The 25966-nt window shown below is 25.0% G+C and overlaps 1 protein-coding gene across 9 annotated transcripts in view; it reads right to left on the minus strand.

The window, feature by feature from the left end:
• Positions 1-25966, minus strand: part of LOC108003324 (cordon-bleu protein-like 1) — a 66602-nt gene that overhangs the window by 4176 nt on the left and 36460 nt on the right. For 4 of the 9 annotated variants that reach the window (XM_017065510.3, XM_062078035.1, XM_062078034.1 and 1 more), the window contains 8 exons: positions 8987-9130; positions 7335-7479; positions 6208-6294; positions 5877-6003; positions 3674-4035; positions 3204-3486; positions 2516-2932; positions 42-968 (listed from right to left, as the gene is read on the minus strand). In XM_017065510.3, the coding sequence (XP_016920999.1) occupies positions 42-968; positions 2516-2932; positions 3204-3486; positions 3674-4035; positions 5877-6003; positions 6208-6294; positions 7335-7479; positions 8987-9130 (2492 nt within the window). Of the gene's footprint in view, positions 1-41; positions 969-2515; positions 2933-3203; positions 3487-3673; positions 4036-5876; positions 6004-6207; positions 6295-7334; positions 7480-8986; positions 9131-20473; positions 20500-23530; positions 23599-25966 lie in introns of those variants that run through there. The other 5 variants (XM_028669158.2, XM_062078037.1, XM_062078038.1 and 2 more) reach the window with 3 other exon arrangements.

Consider the following 25966-nt stretch of genomic DNA (forward strand, 5'->3'; position numbering starts at 1 on the left):
AGTGATTATTCCCATAAATATTAGTGATATGCAACATGCACCTGATGAACCCATTGTTATACAAGATTTTTCTTCAACCACATCTTTGGAATCAGTATTTTTCTTCGTCTTCGGTAATTGTGCAAAATTTTTGTCGACTTCTCTCGATTGATCAGGCAGCAAAATAGATGTCACATTCAGATTCAAAGCAAACGTAATATCTTCTGCATGAGATGTTAAATGTCTTTTTTGCTTTTCCAATGAATTTACTTCAAAATCATTTGACTTTGATGCTGTCCGAGGTATTTTGGCTTTTTTTGGATCTTTTAAACATTCCCCTTCTTTAGTTTGTGTAATCATATCATTGATATATAATTTATTCAAGTGATTGCATTTTGGCATTGTAGAAATTACAGCACAGAATTTTTTCTCTTGTCCATAAGTATTTTTAGTTGATGCTAAATCACTGCTTGTCAATATTGAATTCCCATTTAAAGAATTTTCTATATTTTCTTTATCCATATTTATATTCAATTTTTGTTTATGATCAATTCTATTATCATTATTATTATCATTATCATCATCATCATCACTTTTTATGTTTGTAGACTTATAATCATATTTTTCTAAAATTTCTGAATTGTAATTGAAATTTGCTTCATTTTCGCGGGCAGGTATCATGAATACTTCTTTTTCATTAATGAAGTAATTATAAGAGACTTTCAATTTCTCTTCACATCTTACAGAATTTCTTTTACTAGATCCATCGCTGTCAGTATAACTTTTTGCATCAATGACATATGAATTTGCATCAGTTGTAAAATTTTCAATGTTGGATTGTGCAGAATCATTTGACAAGCAGTCTATATTATTAGAATTTGAGCTGAGGGTTCTATTCAATGGGGAAGATGATATTAACTTGCGTTTTGCAACCTCGGGTCGTATTGTAGTGGTATTTCTAGGCTTAGGATGTGGAACAGGTACTGCAACTATACTTAGAAGGAAAGAAAAAGAAAAAGCCATCACCAATGAATCTAGTTAGCAAGCAAATAAATATAAATCATCTCTAAGAAAGAAAATTTATGTGCATTGAAAAACAAAATGCAGAAGTGCAATTCTAAGCATGCAAAATTAAGATGCTACTTCTAATAGCATAATACTCTAATAATATTTTTTGAACAGTAATATATATTATATAAAAATTAAATTTCTTAATTAAATTTATATAATCTTACATAGTAATAAAAATAGAATAAAATAAATAATAATTTAAAAATATCATAGTATCATAGTATTATAGTTATCAATCTATTTTTGCAATCTATTTCAAAAAATGTTAATTAGAAATTATAAAAAATTAATATGAAATTTTCCAAGCTAGAAAGAAAAATTGTTCATTAAAATAAATATTAATTTAATAATAAAATTATTAAAACAAATTAAACAAATTCTCCAACTCTACTTTCTAATATTGAATTCAATTGAACCAAAAACCTATTCCAATTTTCAGTGGACTCTTCTCGACTGACTAAACCTGGTGGAGGTGGTTCCAAGATACTCAGCTTTTTCTCAGACTCTAACTTACATTCATTATGATGAATAATAGGCAAAGAGGGCAATTTATCAATATTATTAGGAACATCTATATTTGTTACTGAAATATCTAATGGTTTTGTAGAAATTGCAAATATCTGTAAATTACTCAATGGAGGTGGTGAAAGATTGGATTTATGATTATCTATTATTGAACTTTCAAACATATCTGTATCAAAACTAGAAGAAATTGAACCGTTGTAACATTTTGTTGTACTAATATTTCCCAATCTTGGCTGTTTATTGTCTATTAATTCAGAAACATTTTTTCGAGTACAAAAACTTCTGGAATTCGATAATTTTGGTTTTTCAAAATTATTTATTATTTTCGTCTCTCGTAATTTATAACCGATTTGAAAACTCAAACTATGCTTTAATTCTTTAGATTGACATCTTTCACTATAAATACAATTATTTTTATTCAGCCTGAAATTGAATTTATTTTCCAAAACACTAGACTCAGATATATTTTCAATATTCTTTTCTATATTATCTAAGTTAACTAAAGTTTGCATTTTAATTAATCTATTCTGGGATTTAAACGAATTTTGATTCAAAATGTCCTTACTATCTGAACAATTGTACACTTTTTTGGTTAATTGTTTAGTTTTAGAGTTCACAATATTGGAACAAGCAAAACTCTGCGACTTCTTTAGTTTCGGTTGTGATTTATAATGATTACTTTCTGATTTTAAAAAGTTAGCTTTGGGTTTGATTGACCAATTTTTAAAAGAACAATTAAGATCATCAGAAATTTTAATTCTTTGGTCTACACTATACTCTTGAATTTTCGATTGTAATTTAATTTTTTCTAAGTCAAAAAGATTAGTGCGTTTCTTTATAAAATTACTTCTTTTTCCTACAGTCTCAAAACTGTTCATAGACATAAAACTATAGGAAGGAAGATTGTTATCTATACTATCGCAACTATGCACTAGCTTACCTCTCTTCTGCAGTACTCTAGCGTCTAGAGGAGCATCTTCTATTAGTGCAGGGTGTTTTGACTCCGTATTGGATAACTTAACATTTATAGAACCGGATCTATGACACGATTCAAGATCAGATTTGCCGCTCTTTGATTCTAATTCCACTTTTGTAGTATCAGATTTTATAAAATCAATATTCGAAGACAATATTGAGCTAACAGTTATTCCAATATCTGAGTTGGCTTTTGGACGTTCTTCTATATCTGAATTTGCTTTAGATGGAACACCAATGTCAGAAGGAGGTTTAGAAGGATCCATATCTGATGTTAAGGATTCTTCAGAGTCAACTATACGTTCTAATGCTTGAGTAGAAATCGCCGACGATAAGGGCCTAGTTACTGGCGGAGGAGGTGCAACTCTTTTCTTTCGTAATCCTATAAAAGTTCAAAAAAAATTCTATTCGTTATAAAATTTAAAATAAAGAAAAATAAAAATAAATAAAAATAAAATTTAATAAATAAAAAAAATAATTATTTTAATTTGAACGAAATATTTTTACTTGAGAGATTTTTTTAAATTATATTCTTTTATAAAATATATTTTCAGAATCAAAATTTAAAAAAATTTTTAAATTTACTAGTAGAATGATTATAAGAAAATCTAAGAAATTATTCATTCTTAAAATAATATAAGAAAGATTTACACCTGTAGAACTCAATGAAGTATTGCTAATGCCGTGACTAAGTGTACCAGGTACAGAAGCCAAATTATTTAAGCTTTTACTCGATTGTGACGTTTGAGCTAATTTCCGGGACATTTCCAAAGGAACTTTGTTCCTTCTGGGCAATGTTTCTGGAAGTCTTCCCGCGGAATCTGGATTATCACTTAACACAGAAGCCTCATGATAACCGGAGCTATCGCTGCTATTTCGACTGTGGCTAATCATCACTTTATCTTTGCTAGAATCTCCAGAATTTTCTTCAATATCCTAAAACAATTAATATTATTTATAAAAAATACTAGTTTTTAATACATTTATTGATAAAATTTTTCGAACTTTATAATACATATAAATAAATAAAAATTATATACATATTATATATAGAAAAAACTATATGTATAGTTATAAAGAAAAATTATTGTATTACTATATATATTGTAAAAAAATTACTAACATTTTTAATCTCTGCTTGAGCTTGAATAGGTGGTTTTGGAGCTGGCCTCCGTTTTCTTTGAGGTCTAGTAGGTGCTTGTAGAGGACTCGTACTTCTTCCAGTTTCGTCACTTCTTGCTGGTGACGCACTACGTTCACCAAGACTATCTGTACTTAGGGAACCTTCTTTGGACTTTTTGAATACAAATCCAAAAACACCTTGTTTTGCCTGTTGCCTACGTCGCTCTTCTTGCCTTTGAAGAGCCATTATATCCTGAGTGCTAAGTGCTGAGCCTAGTGTTCTGCCTTGTCTAGCATACAGGGTGACTTCCTGTAAGTGGTAATCCTGCAGTGACAATGATAAGTCCAATGTTTCCAAGCTTGCTGTAAAAGAATATCAATTTTCAATATCTTAATTCTTTTTAAAATTCTAATTATTATAATAAAATAATAATTTTAAAATTATTTCTATATGAATATAAATTTTGTTTAATATATAATAATCTTTAATATAATTTAAACTTTATTTAGAGAAAAGAAGATATTTTGATTAATTTATTTTTATTAAAATAAAATTTTATTTTTTCATTAAATCAAGTTTTTCTTAAAGAAAATATCTTTGTTTAACTTTATTGAACAAATTCAAATCAAATTGGAAATCTTTGTTCAATAAAGAAATCTATATTGAAAAATAGAATGAATACAGTACCTCACAATGAGAATACAGATCAAATATGATTCTCTAAAATGGATCAAAATCCTTTAAATATAATAATTTCCCCAAAAAATGAATTCTAGTTGTTGAAGTCAAGATTTAAAAGAGCAAAAAGAGATTATTACAAATCCGAGGGATCGGTAACAAGTATAAGGAAACATCGGATTCTGCGAGGACAAGCAACCCAAAGAGCAATGCGTATGCACGCTTAACGACTAGGAGTAACAAGTGGAAGAGCCGACCGGTAACCTTGCGATAGCGATCTTAACACAACTGGCTTGGTGTAACTAGCTAACTGAAATATCTCGTGCACCAACGTGAGATATATAATCGGGGAGATCCTACTGGTATTCATAGTATTGGAAATAGGTATAGAGGATGGTCGAGCCATCTACTAGTAAATCTGGTTATAATCGAACATAGTAGGATATTTTCGATGTTCATCTACAAAGTGATTTATATGAAATTTTTTATTTTCAAATGAAATCATTTACTAAAATTATAGTAATTATTATTATAATAAATAAAAATAAATGTTTAAAAGGAATAAACATTGTAATTTTTTTTATTAATTTGTTATCTTCTCCTGTTATTTTATTAGAAATTATTTATTTTAACTTTTCTAACTAATATTGGGCATTGAAAAATATATAAGATTAATTTAAAATTAATTTTTTGATGAATTTTTTTTAAATTATAAAATATATATTAGTGATATAAATCAAAATTATAATAAATTTTTTATAAAAAAATGAAAAAAACTTATTCTAAATTTATGAGTTAAATCAATAAAGTCATGATTAAAAAAATATCTTCCATAGTTTCTTTATAAGTTATAATAAGAAAAAAATTAAAAATATATCTTATTACATTTTGTTGAAAATATTTTTATCCATCTGATAAAAAGGAATATAGATTTCCAAGAAAATTGGATTGGAATTCCATACATTGGAATTATATACATATGTATATATATATATATATACATATATTTATATAGACATGATCCAAATGGCTTCAGAAGCCATATTGATCCGAGCAAATCTAACTGAAGCATGCAGTTATTGACTATTTCTGCTTATAAATTTTATTCCAAATTAATGTGCATATTAATCACACACATAAAAATAGTATTATAATACAATTTAATTAAAAATTTATTTTAGTTGTTATTTTTCAACAAATATTAGTCATTCGTTTACACATAATTTTATCATATAGTTTTTTGTTGCATGAATCAAATAATAAATCTCTTTTCTTTTTCTTAAAATCTTATGTCAACATTTTAATTGCTTAACATAGTTCGTCGTTAGTTTATTTAACTTCTTAATTTCTAACAGGTTTTGAGTCAATGTTTTTACTTCTTTTATTAATGTTTCAAACAAGTTTTTAGAATTTTTAATGATATCTTTAACTCTAACTTTTATCTTTGTTATTCTACTTCTAGTTTTTTTCTTTTTCTTTTCTATGACTTTTTTTTTTAATTACATAAAAATTTAAATTTATTTACCTGGGTGACGTAGTTCATATTTGTTCTTATCTAGATCTTTTTCACGACATACTTCTTCCAAGATCTCACCCAAGTTCATCTTAGGACTGACTCTCGATACATACAATTGATTTCTTGGTAGATGTACCTACAATAATTGCACAATCATAATTTTTCCAGTATTACTTGATAAATCGTATATATAAAAATAGATATTAAAAATGGTGATAAAACTAGAACGTCTAAAACACTTTATAAGGAAATGTTTACGGAATATTTTGAGTTTAAATATTATTATTTTTAATACATCAAATATATACGAAATATATATTTTTTGTTCTCATATTTTTACCTGTAATCTGAAAGTAGTTTCAAACGGTTGATTAACTTGCTTCGCTTTTCTTGGTACCAAAGTTCCCTGTTTAGGTAATAATTTTACCTGAAACATTAAACATAAAATAATTTTTATGTTTAACTATTTATTTTTGATAAAATAATTTTCAATATTGATGGAATTATTAAAATATTTGATACTTTATAATAAATGATTCTACTGAAAATTACGATTGAAATAAAATATAAAAATTATTCAATTTGAAAAGCATAACAAAAATAGTCAAGATTTTGAAAAAAATTAAACATGTGACAAAACAGTTTATTAAATTAGATATGATGTGATTAGAAAAGATTAAAAGCAATTTTTTATAAGAATTAAAAACTCAAGTATCATGAATTCATGGAATTCTTCAAGGAATTCGTGGAATTCTTTATTTCTTTATTTATAATAATTCTTCATTTTTCTAAATAGAAAAAAGATGGAGAAACAACATTTTCTTTTTGCTAACTTTCTGTTTCTTTAAAAAATTCTTTAATTAAAATTTCTAAAAGAAAACTTTTTTCAATATTTAATATTAATTATTCAATAATAATTTTCAACAATTTTTCATTAACATTTTCCATCAATATTTTTTTTAATTTTAATCAATATCATATTTAAAAAAATTTTCTACGAATTATATTGAGTATGAGTTATTTCCTCTTTTATTATCATTTTTAATTACAAAAAATGCAATACTTTTTATCATAAAAGATGATGAAATTTGTTTATTCAAGCTATCATTTTTTCCCAAGAATTTTGATTATTATTCTTATGTTTTCTTTAAAAAAAAAGATTTAATTAAAGCAAAATAATTTCAATAATTTTAAATTAAATTTCTTTTTTAATTTTTATCAAAGTTTTCACTAAAAATAATGAAAATATTTATTCTAAATATTTCAATCATTTCTTTAAAATATAAAATAATATTAATATAAATATATTATTTATAAAAAAAAACAATAAAAAGAATATAATACGAATTATTTAAAATGAATATATATTCTGAGTATATATATTGCTTTAGCATCTATATTCATAAAAAAAAAAAGAGCAATTATGGTATATGCATGTATTCATTTCATAATGTATACATATAATACCTGAAGTGCATCCAACGCACCAATTGGTGTATTGGGTTGATGAGATAAAACCATCCCACGTTCTCCAATCGCTTGTAGAGTATAGTTGGAAGCTGTCAATTTGTGAGCCGTGGCAATTTGCACGAGGAGATCCATCATTGGTGTACTGCAGATAGAAAAAATCAAGGAAGATAATTAAAATTAGCTCATGGAAATCTGGACACCAAAAGTAGATCTTCGATTATGCCATATATTATATTATTTTATGATACATTGCCTCTGAAGAATCAAATTTTTAAATTATAAATGTTTTGAAAAACATAAAAACTTAAATTCAAAATTATTATTCATAAAATAATTTTATTAATTAAACTAAATATATTATTAATTAAACTATTAAATAAACTAAATATATATTTATTAATTAAAAAAATTTAATCTTTTTAATTTAACATTTAAAAATTATGATTTTACAAATAAAATTAAAATAGAATTAGAATAGAAAATATAGAATATTTTTTCTAACAGTGAGAATATTTTTCTTTTTGAATATTCTCTTTTTAATATTCAATTTAAAATTCATAGAAAATATCATTTTATAAAGATGAAAAGAAAAATTTTTGAATCTAATTTTATAAATATATTTATAAAAATATATATATTTTTTTTCATAAAATGAAATTATGTAAATTTTTATTATTTAATTATTTATTAATTATATTATGTAATTATTTGAATAATCATAGTTTATAATGAAAAGTTAAAAAAAATATTATAATTATTAATTTTATTATGACAATATAAATTATTATGATAATAATAAAAGACGAAACAAAAAATGAGAAAATATTTTTTTTCAACACGAATGAAACAACGAATTGATTGTGTTTGTGTGTGTGTACTTTCTTTTAAATGAAACATTTTTTCATAAACAAGCTTCTTTATCCATTATCATTTCTATGACGATTTATGAAAAGTAAAAGAAATTCTATTCAAAGAAAAAATTTATTAAAAATCAATAGAGAGAGCGAGAGAGAGAGAGAGAGAGAGAGAGAGAGAGAGAGAGAGAGAGAGAGAGAGAGAGAGAGAGAGAGAGAGAGAGAGAGAGAGAGAACTATTTGTAATTAAAAAGCATTGATAATTTTCCAATAAAGATTGCATTTGCATTTTAAAAATTTTTTCTAACATCACTTTTATCTATAATCATCAAATAATCAATCAGTATAAATGTAAATATAAATATAAATATAAAAATAAGTATAAAGTAAAACATAAGAAAATAAATTTTGAATGAAATAAATCATATTGTAAATATTGTCCTACAATTTATTTTATGATTGGATTGTGATTAACTTTCATTAACTTTTAAAAACATTGTTATTAATATAAAAATTACTGATTGTGCGATAAGAATTTTCATTATCGCTAAAATCTTATCAGCCTTTTAAAACTGAAGATATCAAAAATACTTTTTTTTTTTTTAATGTTTATCATAATACATTTCATTCATGTATTTTTTAATGGTTAAATCTAGATGATTCATCAATCAGGCGATAACAATAATTAGAAAACAAAAATAAGGGTGGATTTACTGAAACTATTTTAAAACTATATTTTGAAAGTATTCCATAGCCATATTGTAGGAATTTATAAAGTAGATTAAATATGTATACCTTCTCTGTACCGTGACTCTTTGCATTTGAAGATGATGTTCCCGAGGTAACTGGACCAGAAGCTCCATACTACCGGCCAGCATGTCTGCTGGTGTATCTTCGGTCACAGTTAAAACCATTCTGGATGGCCTCTCCTCTCTAATTCTAAAAATTAATAAAGAAAATTTTTCATTAAAAAAATATTTAATCAACTTAATAAGAATAATAAGAATAAAAAAAAATATTGTTACAGAAAAATTAAAAAATAAAATAAAATTAGAATAAAATTTATAAATAAATCTCAATCGATACTTTGATATATCAATTTTTGTGTTTTTTTGATTCCTAAAATCGATCTTCTATAGATGTTTTACAAGTATATTAACATTGTATAAATATTATTTATAAAAGAATTATATATTATTATTGAATTAAAGATTTCAGTCCTATTTTATGAATTAATACCATATAGCTTTTTAGAAATATTGTTTAGCATGCATATTTATATCTTTGTATTATATACTTTTTCATAAATATACAAGTCATTAGGTTTACATTTTAATGTATCATTTACATGGCAATTTCAGCAAGCAATAATTCTGCAAACAATTTTGATGACGATTTCTCAACATTTCTCAATGTGTACGAAATGAAAGCGTGCATTAAAACAAACGTGACACAAATTCTCTATGGCTTCCGCAAACATACAACGATTACACTTTTATGTTTCCATGTCACGCAACTATTCAATGTCAACTATTATCATCTGTGGCCGTTTCAAAATATGGCCGAATTAATCTCCATGATTTTATACTCGAAAAAGAACTGAACTTGTTCATGGAACAAACAATTATCTGATTGTTAAATGTCTTAAATATATCTTAAATATGATGTTAAAATCTGTATATTTCAAATAATCACAATAAATTTTATAATTTAATTTTTCAATAAGATTTACAGATCTCATTAATTGGCAAATGAACAATCAATTAAAAAAATAATTTTATTTTATTTTTAAATTGTTTCAATCAATGTAATATAATTTTTTAATTTTTTTATACTGTTATTTCAATTTTTAGGAACTATATTATTTCGATGTCAGTATTTCAATACTTCAATATTAACTTAAATACTTATAATAGTAACTTGAATATGTTAGTATTTTATTTGGTACTTATTTTTTCATCATAGATCTTTAGATATTTTCTTGGTATTTCAATAATTATAAAGATGCTATACATATACATGTATATGTATATATAACATCTGTAACTGAAAAAGTTAAGTTATCAATGCTATATAAGTAATGTATATTCTGGAACGCATGTAAAATGATATAGTGGAACGGTGACACTTGGAAGACGAAACACGTGATAAAAAGAAGAATATCGTTTCCTATAACGCAATCTATCCTATCGGTCTCTTGTGTCAAATAAAGCAGACAGAGATCGATTACCATTTATCTGACTTGGCTAGATATAGAGGAACGTTTAATGTGATACTTGTAGCCCAATTTACACCTTATATTGTATATATATCATGTCTGCATTTCTCTGAAAATGAATGCAATTTCATACTTAATATTGATTAATATAATATTTTTTTTGTAATTGTAAACAATTATCTTACAATGTATTAATATAAAATAATATTTACTCTTTTACCATTCTATTCAGTAGATTTAAATAGATTGTATTGAAATATTATACAGAAGATGATATAATATAACATAAAATTCTGAATGAATCTTATTTTGAAGTCGCAGAGGAAAACATGGTTTCATCAGTGATTTCATAACTGACTCTCTCGCACACTGTTGCGACATTTGCCAATTGAATGAACGTGACTGTTGGCCGTTGAAAGGAAAACGACCACTTGGAGTCGTTTAAAATTCCTTTACAATGTCAGGTTTTCGAATACAAAGTAAATAGAACTATTAAATTAAAAAATATCTTTCATTTAAACTGACAATCTTTAAATCACATTTTAACATTTCATTGACACATTATGCAAAATATTTTCATAATATTAATTATAAACGTTTAAACAAAAAGTGAAGAGAAATATTTTTCCATAGGAAACGCAGTTTATAAGAAAACTGAATTTGAAAATTTTTAATAATAATACAGCACATAAACTCCATCTATTTACTATTTTTATAATGGTTTTTCTAAAATAAAAGAAATTTAATAATTTTTTTTAATTTAATTTTCTTGGAAAGAGAGATTCTCATTAAAGAAATTTATATGATCATATTTTATTCAATTTTTTACGTTGAATCATCTATCCCTTGGATTTTTGATACAATTTTAATAAGTTGATAGCTAACATAATTGTTTTATCGTTTAGGCAGAATTTCGATTTTCATTGGATATAATCAAGGAAAACAAATTGAGATCCACACACCTATTTCAATATCAATCACTCCAGTCACGGGTAACCGATGATTATATCGAAGGAATGATACCGTTATATAATTCGGATCTCGAAGAAAGACCCTTTACATAATCGACTATCATTTAAAAATGGCAAACGCAGTCATCGATGTTAATTGCGCGCATGTAATACAACCAACTGTGCAAGTATCGTATATTTCCATATAATAAATTGATAAACTCGAATCGGTGAAATGTTGATTCATCTCTGTTTAGATTATAGATTATCCTAAAATTCTTATGAATATAGAAAATTAATAGATAAAAAATACTATAAAAATTAATAAAAAGAAAGAAATAAACTGGCAAATATCAAATTTCAATTTTCTCATTACATATAAAAATAAAAATAAATTCTTACATAAAAAATCATAAAAATAATATTTTATAAACTTTGAGGATCTATAATATATTCTAAAAATTATTATAAGCTATTAGATTAAGAAATATTTTATTAAAAAATATATAATTTTATTTAAAAAAATTATTTTGAACATTACATTCACTTCTCGATCATATGAAAAAGAAACTAACTTTATAAAATTATACTTTTTTTGAAATATTTTAATATATTATGAATTACAATTAATAAGATTAGAAGATGGCATATGCTTATTCTAGACATTTAGAAACGACAACATTATACCACAAATTAATAAATCTTTCTCAAATCTACGCAAAGAGTATCACCACGTGCGAGTGCACGTGATTCCTAGACGCGTCCCTAAAGCAATTCGTGGTAGTGGGTTGCTCAATAAATTGCCGTGGTAGGCACGTTTTCTACCACGAGGTATACGCGAGAAAGAAGCACAGTAATGAGGCGGAGGCAATGCGTACCCTGGAGACGTTGAACCACAGATTTAATTCCGTTCTTGCAACAGAAAGTCTGAACCAAAGTGTCCAGTTCTTTTATGGAAAACATTTACGAACATCGATTGCTGTTAATTTCACTTATCTTAATTACTTTTTAAAACTAAAATATCTCTTGAATTAATAGTTTGAAGTAGTAATTTATAATATAACAAAGTTTTCTTTAAAATAAAATATGATCAGATTAATTAAAATATATGTATATCTTAAAAACTTTTGATCGTCAAATTAGAATTCTTTAGAAATTCATTTATAATCTTTATTATTCAATTGTACGATTTTTAAAATTCTAAAATATTTTCTCATATAATAAACAGTTTTTAATTAATTTGACATAATAGATTTATGTTATTCACTATTCACAAATATTTTAAAATAATAATTAATAAATTTTTATCAATATACATTCTATATATATACATTTTTATCAATATACATAGTTTCTTTCTTTCTTTTTAGTTGTTTTTATCTGTTAATAAATTTCATCTGTCAATAATATATCTAATAATAATAATAAAATTCTTCTAGAGTTTTCAATTGCACTTGTTCTATGTTTTTTTATTAGTGATCATTTTTTCAAATTCCTAGTAACAGCTTTATTCTCGTCCAGCATCTGCACGAACCAGAAAGAGTAATTGGTCAATCAACGTATCGAGGTTTACAGATTACACGTTCCCTGGTTATTTAGAAGATACCGTCCTTAAGGTATTTCTTACGATTCGGTTCGTTGGCTAGGTGCCTCGCAAGCAGGAAATATCAATGTTTTTTCTACATTTTCTGGACCGAAGTTTCAGTTAAAAATCCCAAGGAAGAGCCATGATTTATATCCTGCTAGTGCTCTGAAATTGCTTTTTTTGTTATCTTATTTCAAGAAATAGATAATAAAAAATGACAGATATAGTATATAAAAGAAATATATCCTGTTTGTGATTGATAAACTTTTTTTTCTTTTTTGATGAAGAAAATTGCATAGTATATTATTAGAAGCATTATATTTCAATTTATTTCTGTATATATGTATTATTATGAATAAGTTTTATATTTGTATAATTAATAATTAAAAAATCCTTATTTATTTAGAAACTCTTATTTATAAATGATCGAAAAAATAGAAGTAGCTAATAGTTAGAACTTCAATGATTATCAGATTTTTTTATCTTATTTCAATGTCAAAAATGTTAAATGCTTTCTTTGACATAATATTCAATAATATTTTTTTTATTTATATTAGCAATGAATAATAAATATAACTTTTTAAAATATTTAATTATCTTCATCATATTTGATTTAGTTTAATATAAATATAAATTACAAAATTCATATTATAATCATTTGTAATAAATGTAATAATCCTATAAATGAGTCAGATAAATTTAAAATGAAATGTCTATATTACAATTATTCAACAATTATGTATACAACTTTTATATTGTTGTAGATAAAACAGTAATTAATGAGCAGAAATCATGTTTGTGAATAAATGGCTTTGAAGTGAAATTATTATACAATATCATTAACAATGATCATGAAATCTTTGCTCTGAAAATATTTTAATGATTATGATATATTACTATTCTTTGCCTTCATCTTTGTCAAGTAACTAGACGACCTTGACCGTGACACGTTTATAATCTAACCGATTAGCTTGTTTTTTCCTTTTTTAACTATTCATATCTTTTTCTTTTGCTCGTGGTTCTTTATTATAGTTATAATCTTAACTTTTTTAAATAACAAGTATCATACAATCTGTCATATGATATGTGATATGTCACATGATATTAAATTTCTAGATGTTATGCTATAGTTCATTGTACAATATAATTCAGTTTAATGCATTTATCTATGACTTTTTTCAAAATTATTTAATTATAAGTATAAGTACTTATATATTTCACATATTTTAGAATATTACCACAGCACTTAAATTATTTTGTTAATCCTGAAATACTACTTATTGACAAAATAGTCATGCACATCATCAGACAATACAACATGCTTTCCACAAGCAGTCTCACAGGCTAATGTACATGTAATAAAAATCCTTAATCCACAAAGATCGCAATGCAATGCGTGTCGATTGTTTTCCGCATACAATGTATGCAGAATATATACATCTATTATCATTAATTCACGTTCTTTTGGAATTTACAACATTTCTTATGATTACATAAAAGTTAATACTATATTCTGGTACTTATGTACACCTTCACGATAAGTTATGTAGAAATGATATAATTCTTCTAGAGACAGCATGCTATTAGCGATGTGCTATTTCTTGAATGGTATTCGTAAATGCGAAAACTTCGAAAGTCATAAGGAAACAATATTGTATAATTTTGTTATTAACAAAACATCGAAAAATAGTTTATTCATGTCATTTTCACACTCAGACATTAAAAGAAATATTAGCATTTATGAATATTGTTAATAATCTAATCTCTGTAATGAAAATATTTTTTTTATAATTTATTAAATTTTCTAGAATATAAAATAACCTCTTGCAATTGGAATTACATCTAAGAAAATTATATAGAAAAATAAATTTTTTAAATATTTCAAAAAATTTCTCCATTATTAAGAATCATTAAACTATATATATATATTACCTATAAATAAAATTTTATTGTATTTAATTATAAAAATCTAAAAATTTATATCTTGCAACAGAAATTAGGAATGAATGTTAAATTAGGATGAAAATTATATCTTCGAGATATTTGTTGCTTAAATACTCATATTTCGTTGAACATATTTCAGAGAACATCACGAGAAACAATTGACTCATTTCATTCATAATCTAGCGATCACCTCTGCAGTAAACAGACTGGAAAGTGGTCAATTATTATTCTGACAAAGTGATCAGACAGGTGGAGAAATAACGGGATGCGCTATTGGAATTTAGGAAGGCGAGGGAGCTCAAACTATGGTACATCTCTCTGCCTCTTATTCTTTTTCTTTTTTCCTATTTTTTTTTTTTTTTTTTTGCCCATTACATAATTTTCAAATGTATGCACTAATTCTATCCCGCATTTGTGACCATTTAAATGCTTTATATCACACCATTGATCGTAAGAAAATTCTAGTTTCTGTTGGACAATAAAGATATATTCAATGATTTAATAATTTTCAAGAATTAAAGAAGGATTAATTAAATAATTGAATTTTAAATAATTAATTATGCCTAAAATATAAATATACATATGTTAACTAAGAAAGCTTTTATCTTAGCTAAAATTTTATTTTTGCAAAACATGTTTTTCCATTTTCCCATATTTTCACTTGTGATATCATATGAAATTGAATGTAGGTTAATGGCTGAACAGGGCCACCATGAAGTAGATTCATGACTTAGTCTGCACCATCATGCAATTATTGAATATCATGCAACCACACTGTTCGTTTGGAAACGAGTTTTGCGATTCCATTTGGAGGTCCTATTCTACATGCAATAGAAATACCGGTTGTATTAAAGGAAATGCTCTACATACCTGAGCGGAAAGAGGCAGAGCACATCAAGGATCAACATGCACTGAATATTTAAATACATTCTGCAATTATTCACGCATGGATAAATCAGCTTTAATTCGATCTTCTTCGTTTCTTTTATATTCTTATAAAATATCCTTATTATAAAAGAATAATTTTTGTATTGAAATTTGTAAGATATATATTTTTTTCCAGTTGCACTTAATTTTTTTTTTGTTTCTAATATTTGTTGTAATATTTTTATATTTGAAAGATATCAAGATTACTGTTAAATAAAATTTTCGTGAAAGTTGATATTATTTAATGCAATTCCATGTATTTTCTCTTTCCTCGATTCTTATCAACTATAATTAAATTAACAAAAAAAAATAGAAAATAATAACTAATATAAATATTAAATCTAAAAAATAAATAATGCGATTTCACATTTAATGCATCGAATTTGATAAATCTACGAATAAAATCCTTTCACTAGATGATTTAATAATTTTCTCGATGTAGAGGGCCGAGAAATCGAGATCGTATTGTCGAGAACGAGGTATATCGATCAGTGAATCAGTTGCAAAACTATCTATTCAAAGAGAAAACACTATTTTCACAGCATACAGTCTTCCCAGAAGCTACTTTTCTAATACTCGTTCTCTTTTTTCATTTTTTTATTCGTTCTTACTTTCCCGCAAATTGTTCGAGAAATCTTAAACTCTTGCAAAATCAAACATTCATTATGAATCACAAAATTCCGTGGTTCTTTTTTTTTTTCGATTGAAGATTTGCTGAATCAATCACGGACTCAACAATTTTTGTTGATATCTTTTTTCTAATCTTAATTTTAATGATATTATATTAGAATTGCATTAATTTGCATTAAAAAACATCGAATTATGTTTAAATGTGAAATATATTACAAACTTCCAATTGAATTGATATTGATTCAACTTCGAATCGATATAATTATCGATAGAGATTCGATAGAGAAATAATTATTTATAAAAATTAATCTCAATTATAAATAAAAAAATTTATTATAAGAAAAATTCTTATAAGGAATAAGAATTTCAAAAACATAGATGAAATAGACAGATGACAACACGAACCTAACCTCTTCACTATTCGACTTTTAGGAAGTCATAAAACACCAATAACCTCAAGGTGAAGTTTCTTTTGGATTCGTCAAACTTTCTCCGTTTTCTCTCCTTTTTTTACTTGGAGACTCTATTTACTGAATAGTTAAGTACAAAAGATAATAAAAATATTAATCATAACTACTCTTTTTATTTATAATATTAAAGCCATTCTATTATTATTATTATTATTACTGCTACCAATAAATATAAGCCTCAATTTACCATAATTATCACATTTACCACATTTCTAAATATTTTTTTTAAAGAGAAATACTTTCTTTCTTGATATTCAAAAACAATACATATAGAATATTTGTGTTTGTATTATGTAAATGTGAAATCGAAACGATCACAGATCGATTACTTTCAGATATCAGTTTACACCAGCCCATTGATGCGGAACATAATTAAGTAGAATAAAATACAGACAGATTTGAAAAAAGTGGCGCGTGTTCAATGAAGCACATTTAGTGGAGATTTCTAGCCTCGTCTCTAGACGACTATCGATAACCGTCGTGAAACTTACTATAGAATCGATTGTTACGATACCAAGAAAGTTTCTATTACTATCGGCCACTGATCGATTTGCGATAACAAATCACGATTGGTTTGTAGCAAAATGAATAGTGGAAAATATGTGGGAAAATAGGCCGCTATTAAGATGAACACTTCTCAATCAAGAAGAAATAATATTAAATCATATAATACAATTAAAAACATATTTCTAATTTTTTGAACGAAACTCATCATCAAAGATCAGATCAATTTATTCAATTATTCAACTAAAATTAGCTTGCTATAATTAATTTTTTTGTAATTAATTGATATATAATAATATATGAATTTTCAATTTATGATTCTGAAAGGAATAATATATTCTTTATGAATTATAATTATTGATTTAAACATGTCAGTCTACGATTTTTATAAAAATTGAAATTATTTTCTCCCTAGGATCTCTAGGGTTATTTCCAACTTTTTATCTAGTATTATCTATTGTGGTATTATTATCATATACAATTTGAAACTAATTTTTATTATTTGTTTTTATAAGATTAATGAATCTTTATTTAGAATTAAACAATATAACAATAATTAAATCAGTTTTGTCAAAATTCTATTAAAATAAGATTGATAATTTTATATTGTTTTATAACGTAAATGTATGTATAATCTTTTATATATACATTTTATAGATATGTATTATTTAATCAATCTATATCAATATTATTATCAATATTAGATTAATATCAATATTATGTATTATCAATATTATGTGAAGATTGTCAAAGACAATTGATTCAATAATAAAATTGATAAATATATTTTTAATTATTATATTTTGATCTATATAACTTATAATTGGAGTATAAATATGCCAAACACGTACAAATCATTTAGGTGAGTCACAAAAGATGAAGGAGAATGAATTGGCTCCTTTATATTCTTCTCTTTTACGTTATGTAATCAATGTATATAATAATATAGTATAGTAATCAAGCTTCAACCATTTCATATATATATATATGAACATATAATACGCACATTTTGTGATATTATATATCAATGATTATTGTACAAAGGAATTACTATAGCAGTTTTCTTTTGTAACTAATTATTTTAATATTTTGTTTTTTTAAATGATTGTTTTGATGATGTTTAATCCATACTTTTAATTCTAAATATATATTACACAAAAATAAATAGATATTTGATACACGAATTAAATATCTATTAGTTAATTGTAATTAGCGAAGAAAAAATTGTAGAGATTTCTCGAAGACCTTTCTCGATCGATCTCTCTCTCTCGTTCTTTTTCCTTTTTGTTCTTTCCTCCGTTTATGAGCAAATTACATAACATACGATTATGCAATACGCGTAATACCAAAGAAGACGCGATTGCACTTTGCCAATGCACTCGGTTCTTTTTATTCTCTCATATATTGCCTTCAAGTAATTGTAATGGTGGTACTCACAAGGTAATACTTTTCAGTGTTAATAACTACCAATACTATACATTCTGAAGAACATTCGACGCCATAATAAAATTCAATTTCCTTTTTCCAAATGTCTTCCAATGATTATCACTTTTGAATAGAAATTTATGGCAAGACAAAGACTTCTCAAGCCATTAATAATCAGGAATCAATTCTTAAGTATTATTTTAAAAGATTACATTATTTTTTCCTTAAAAATAATACTTTTTAGCGTTAAAATGACCATATTTGAATAATATTTCAAATAATATACGATGCGATCTAATTCACTGAATATTGAAAAAACTTTCTTGTAAAAAAGAAACAGGTTGCCATCGCTGCATGAAATATAAGCATTCGCAAAATTACTTATTGAATCATATCAACTAATGTAATCCTTCTTTTGTGATGTAAAGAGACAATTTTGTCAAATTACAATATTTAATCTAATGATGATATTAGGATCAATTCATATAATGCAATCAATTGCATTTTGCTATTCTTCCACTTTTTTTTAACTTTTCCTCTATTAGATCAATATTTTCGTGATTAATATATTTCTTTTATGATATATAATAAAATATATATTTTTATTAAGAAATTCAGATTTATATTATATTGTAATTGTATCAATTTTATATTAGTTTTTTAAAATATTATCTAGCAAATTTTCAAACTTTTATTAGAATATTACAAATATAGATTAGTTATAATTTCTTTATTTTCTAATTAATCTAAATTTATTTAAATTCATGGATTTTCTTGACAATAGATTTCCTAGTGAATTGCATTAGTTTTTTCAATTTGTAAATTATTCACATTGGCACATATCTTGACCAATCCATCCGTAAAAAATAAATCCACATTTATTTCCTATGTGTAACATGCTCTGCTTGGTTTCTTTAAATGAAAGTAACAGAAAATGCTTTATAGAAAATAAAATACGCCATAGATTTATATAACTCCCGGCAGTCAGTGAATCAATAATAATGTTTCAAGCGTTCGTTTTCCTCACTGTTACAATTGAATATGAAATTGCAGCTACACCGAGAATCGGATTTGCAATTTTAAACGCCATTTATATCACATATAATCTTTCAGCTCTATAAATAGTTGGTATTCCTTTCTCCATATATTTGTTGAAACATATTTGCACCTGATGTAACTAATGAAAAAAAAATTATATAAAAATTCCATAAATTACCATTTAAATCCAATTTGCAGCATGACATAATATTATTGCAAAATATTGCATGTAAATATTATAATGTTGCAATATTATAAAAAAAGCAATCACGATATATGCATATATGGATATCATTGAAAATAAGAATTTATTTTTGTCTTATTTTGGCTATTGTACTCTAAATATTCTTTATTATATTATACACAGTTTTGTTACATACTTGTTGCATACTTTTGATGGGAGCAAATATTGACAAAAAATTATTTTTGTTACATCCACAATCTTTTAGTCTTTGATCTTCTTTATAAGTAATACTGAAATGCTATTTTAGCAGATAAAAACTATTTATTTCTTTTATGTTCCTAGTTTATTAAGCTTTTGTGAAGCAGGAAATGGCAGGTATTGTTTTAAGAAGACGATAATGCACTTACATAACTTCCATGAGTAACTTGATCGTCACAGAATGTTTCTCTGGGAACTCGAATACATTGTGCAGATATGTTTCTCAAAGTTCTTCCAGAACTACTAAATAGTCATAGGAAACTACATAACTGAGAGCTTTTTATTTAGTTTTTCATCGTCAATATTGATTCATAATATTGATTCAAATCTTTGTTTTATAAATTTCAAAATGTATCCATTTTCATATCTTATTAATAAACATGTCTTCATCTATTTGACAATATTTGCATTTTCCACATGAATGATATTTTCATTTTCCATAAAATTATTTATAAATAAAATACACATATTTTAATCACTGGATTCATGTAACAAGGTTGTAAACAGCATAATAACAATTGACATCTACATATTTCTCAGTCTTTAAACAATGACACCTACGCGACTTATTAGCATACACTTTTAATCTCAGACGAATCATTATTCTCAATGCGTTGCTCTTGACCTTCAGATTATGATCGCTATACTCATTGAAATAACCAATGAGATTATTATTTAATGTTTGCATGAATTGAATTCTAATTAAATTTCATGACAAAAATATAACTCTAACATTTTATACAAAATATATTAACTCTCAGACGACAATAGTTAAAAAATCAAAAATGATCTATTTTAGAAGATTTAATTTTCGTCATCCATTAACGTTGTCAAAAAAGACCAAGCTTGCATTAATTAAGAAAATGAAGATTATTTAAAGAAAATTATTTGATATGTTGACACGAAAAAATAGAAGTTAAACAGAAGATGAAATCAAGACACCCAGTAGATCGATCGAACCAGTCATTGATATGTGGATAACCAGCCACATTTAAGTAAGCTCGAGATCGAACTCACGAGGGCAACGCCCCAAGTGGCCTTGCTCACGACCTCCTCTGGAGAGAGCTTCTCCAGAGGCTGCTCGTCTGCATCATGCGTGCGCATTACACGCACACTCGCTTATTAGAAATGGTTACGAGACCATCTGATGCATAATAAAAGAGCAATGAAATCGTCAAGAATAGAGAACTATTACCATAGACATTAGAAAAATTATTAAAGATTCAAGAGTTCAAAAACTTAAAATAAATATTTTTAAAAACTTGAAATATATCATATAAAAAAAATAGCAAAAAATATACTAATAAAAAACAATAACAAATAAAGAAAAACATTGAAAATGAAAAAGAGAACTAAAAAAGAAACTTGAAAATAGAATTAAAAAATAAATGAAGTGTAATCCTTAATAGTAGATTATAAATTATTAAATTATTAAAATGAAATTAAGGAAAACATAAAAAAAATAGAATTAAGAATAAGAATTCAAATAGAAATAGAATAAGAATTTAAAATAGAATTTTATAATTAGAAGAGATTTGAAAGATTGATCAAGGATCAGTGAGTAGAAATGTATAAGAAAAGAAAAAAAAAATAATAAAGTAAAAAGAAAAAAAGAACAAACTAAGAGAAGATGTATTGATCATGAGAGTATTATAAATATTTCTAAAATTTATCTTTGTTCTCTTTCCAATAACACTATATCTATTGTTTTCAAAGTAGGTTTCTTGATAACTAATGATATGGAACTGGATAGCTAACAATACTAACTAGAAAAATAAGATTCAGTAGATTAAATAAATAAATGTTAGAATTTTAGATTACCTGATTGCACTTAAATGGAAGATAATATATTAATGAAGTTAATTTTCTGATTTTCTTAATAATTATCTTAATAATTAAATCTAAATATAATTTATCTTCAATTATTTATATATATATTATCTTTAATTATTTTTTTGAGAATTATTTCAATTAAAATTAAAATTAACTTAAAAATTATAATTAAAAATGGTTCAACATATTTCCTAATGAAATTAATGCATATGCTTATACAAGTTGTCTAAACAAGGATTTCCCTTTTTCATAATATGAATTTTTCCTGATTTAGTCCGTGCCAAGAATTATGCAAACATTCCATTTGCAAACACTTCTTTGAGGAAATAAAAATCTTTTTCCTCATCTTTTTTTTCAATTTCAACGTTTTTGCTTGTCAGTAAGCAATTTTCACTTTTACTTTGGGTTAAGTAAAAAAGAAATAGTTTTTTCAATCTTCTTTTGCAACATTCATTAGTCAATTCAAGTGAAGGTAATATTACCATTAATAATTTAGCAAACTAAAAATCATCATTATGATTTTATGAATTAGTTTCTTCACCAATAATTGATTATTTTATATATTTTGAAAATCATCATCATCAAGATTTCGAACATCACTTAAATTTTATCAGACAACAAGTAGATAACAGTAGTATTGAATTAGTATAAATCTACTATTTTCATAGTCCAGCTATATTAACTTTTTAATTCTGAATTATTAAATGCATTTCTGAAACATAGTTGAAGATTTTAATTATAGATTTTAATCTCTTTTTTATAAAGACATCAATTATATCCAAGTATAAATTAACTATTAGAAGAATGAATCAAGTTCCATAATATTTATAGCAAACAGGTTTACCTTGAATACACTAAAGTGGATTTGAAGATTCTTTCCATCTATTTTTAAGATTAATAGAAGTTGAATAATAAATATTGAATGTCAATTTAAAAAATTATTATAAGTATGAAGTATATAACAGTCACTTTATAATTATTAATTTGAAATAAATTTGGACTTAATTAATAGCCATCATGTGCGTGTTTGTAAGCTTCGTTCTTAATGCGAGAAAGTGGACTCGACTGGCTCGTAATGTTAATCTATATCGCACTTCTCTACTCCCACAACTCTCCAATTTAAAGTTACATAATGATAGTATAACAAGAAATTCTTTATAATTAAAAAATCGCTTAAATTGTTAATGCAGAAAAATCTTTATCACTTTTTATCAAATTATGAATTTTTTTCATGTGATGATACATATTTGTATTTAAAATTATTTTTTATGATCTATTTGAAAATCTATTTGAATCATAAATAAATAGATTCAATAAAAATCAATTTTTTATCTTTTTAATAATATCTTCAGTTTTATCAAATTCTAACTTACTATCTTTTCTTTTAAACTCCAAAACTGAAAATGGATTACTTCAGCCATCTGACAAGATTTTGACTTACCTGCAACAGAGAAAATAAACTTATTAATAACTAATATATTCAAATATGATAAAACTGAAAAAAACTTTTTTATAATTTCATAATTTTTTTCACAGTAATTTAAAATTAATATATATAATACTTAATATATATTACATATATATAATATAATATATAATAATATTAATGACAAGTTGTAGATATATTTTAGCATATTATTTAAGCATATCATTTCAAATATAATGATCAAATAACTTGTAAAATTTCATTTATCAAATTAATTATTGTAATATAAGAGTCTTTTTTAATAATTTGTAACTCATAACTTGTAAAATTTTACTAATAATATTATAATTATATAAAAAAAATATATTATATCCTAATATAATACTATATATATTATATCCTAATACTATATAATACAAAAAAAATTCCACAATAATATATAACTTCTAAATTACTAAGATTGCAAATTATTATCTCATTAGATCAAAAAAAAAAAACTAATAATCACTGATTATTCAAATTAAATATCAAGCATGAAAATATTTTAAATATTCCAACATTTCAAATAATCAACATGCAAATTGACATAGATTTAATATATAACCTTATATTTATTCAAACCTTGATATGAAATCTAAAATCTCCTTTCATAAGATATCATTTAACATTGTTCCAAGTTTCTTACTCCAAAGCCTCCTAATATCGTAAAAAAGCAAGAATAAGTCCGGTTAACGATAAGATGACTAAAAACAGATTGATTTACGAGGATCGTGTGCACTGGTTGCATCAACGGAAATCGGGTAAAGCCTTTCATGTAAGAAGAAGCGCAACAATGCATTCCTTGCACGCAATTCTGCTCAAAGAAATATTACGTAAAAAATTAGAATTCATGCGAGTCAATGGTATGAATCGATCATAAGAAGTAAAAGAAGCATAAGGAAAATAGTATATAAACAACTTTTTTCGTTAAATCGGAGAGATAGTAGAGCTTGGAGGAAAATTACCAAGGCGGAACTTGTGCTCGTTTATCGAATAGAATCTTTCGTTTGATGGGAAAGAATGATTGTCAAAGATTAATAGAATTATAAAGAATATTCGAGGATTAATTCAACGAAAATCAACCATATTATGTTCATTAGAGAATCTTCAAAGCAGATCACTATTATGAAAAACTGCAAAACTGCAAAAAAAAAAATATGTTAGGTTAGATTAGTTAAAACAACCATATTACGCCCTCTACTGCGTCGCAAGTCAAAGAGCCAACGATTTGGCGATTCTTGAATAAGTCATTAACCTAACCTTATTTATTTTTTCGAATTAAAATAAATATTTTGTAATTTTATCTTCCTTATCAAAATTCTTCAATATATATTTTTAAATAAATGGTTAATTGAGATCGATGTAATATTGAATTAATAATACAATACAATCTTTTTATTTATAGAAGCGATGGATAAAAATGCTATTGTATGAAAAAATCGATACCTGATAAATATCTTTTACGAATCAAGATGGTCCGCTCGTAATGGACACCATGTATATCGCCATAGAGATAAATTCAGTATCGAAGCAACGAAACATGATACTGCAATTATCCGGTTCAGTTAATACGTTTATTATTTCTTGGAATTCGCCATGGTGACATGTATAGTGAATCACTTTCTAGAATTCTGTCTCGAAAAATATTCTCTTCGAAGTTCCAATACTGAGCTATTATTAGAAAATGTTAACTCTAAATGTTGCCAAAACTTTTCTGAAGAGATTCTCCTGATATTGTTCGATGACAATATAGTCGCTTATCAATTAGTCGCTAGAGCCTCATATAAGTCTCCTCTGAAATAGAGAATTTAGAATAGGAAAATTTAAGTTCATTTATTGCACAAAATTCTTTATTTAAATAAATTTTTATAGTAATAAAATTGGTTTTTGATCCAACAGTATCACATAGTATCAAATATCTCTATATGCAATACACGGCCAATATCCGGCCGATTCTCATCGCATACAAAAGAGAAAGTTACGAATACTATTGTTTCTCGCCATTAATAGTTTATGGTAAATTATGTAACGAGTTCTTCCACCAATTAACACTTCTATAATATAATTCTTGCTTGTCGATGCTTGAACATTTTCGAACCTGAATACACTGTAATTAAAAGCCTTAAGGATTTTTACTTATCATTAGCAACAGAGCACTTGTGTTATATTAAGATACCAAATATATTAAGAAAAACCGGTTACTACGAGTTTTACTATTATTATACTAAAATAATAGTTTTCTTTTTTAATTTGAAAAATAACATTTCATAAAAATAATTTTAATTCTCGTAGTTTTTCTATTTTTAATTCTATGAATATTACTCTTGATTTAATCACTAGAATT

Source organism: Apis cerana, linkage group LG8 (assembly GCF_029169275.1).
Source record: "Apis cerana isolate GH-2021 linkage group LG8, AcerK_1.0, whole genome shotgun sequence".
NCBI classification, from domain to species: Eukaryota; Metazoa; Arthropoda; class Insecta; order Hymenoptera; family Apidae; genus Apis; species Apis cerana.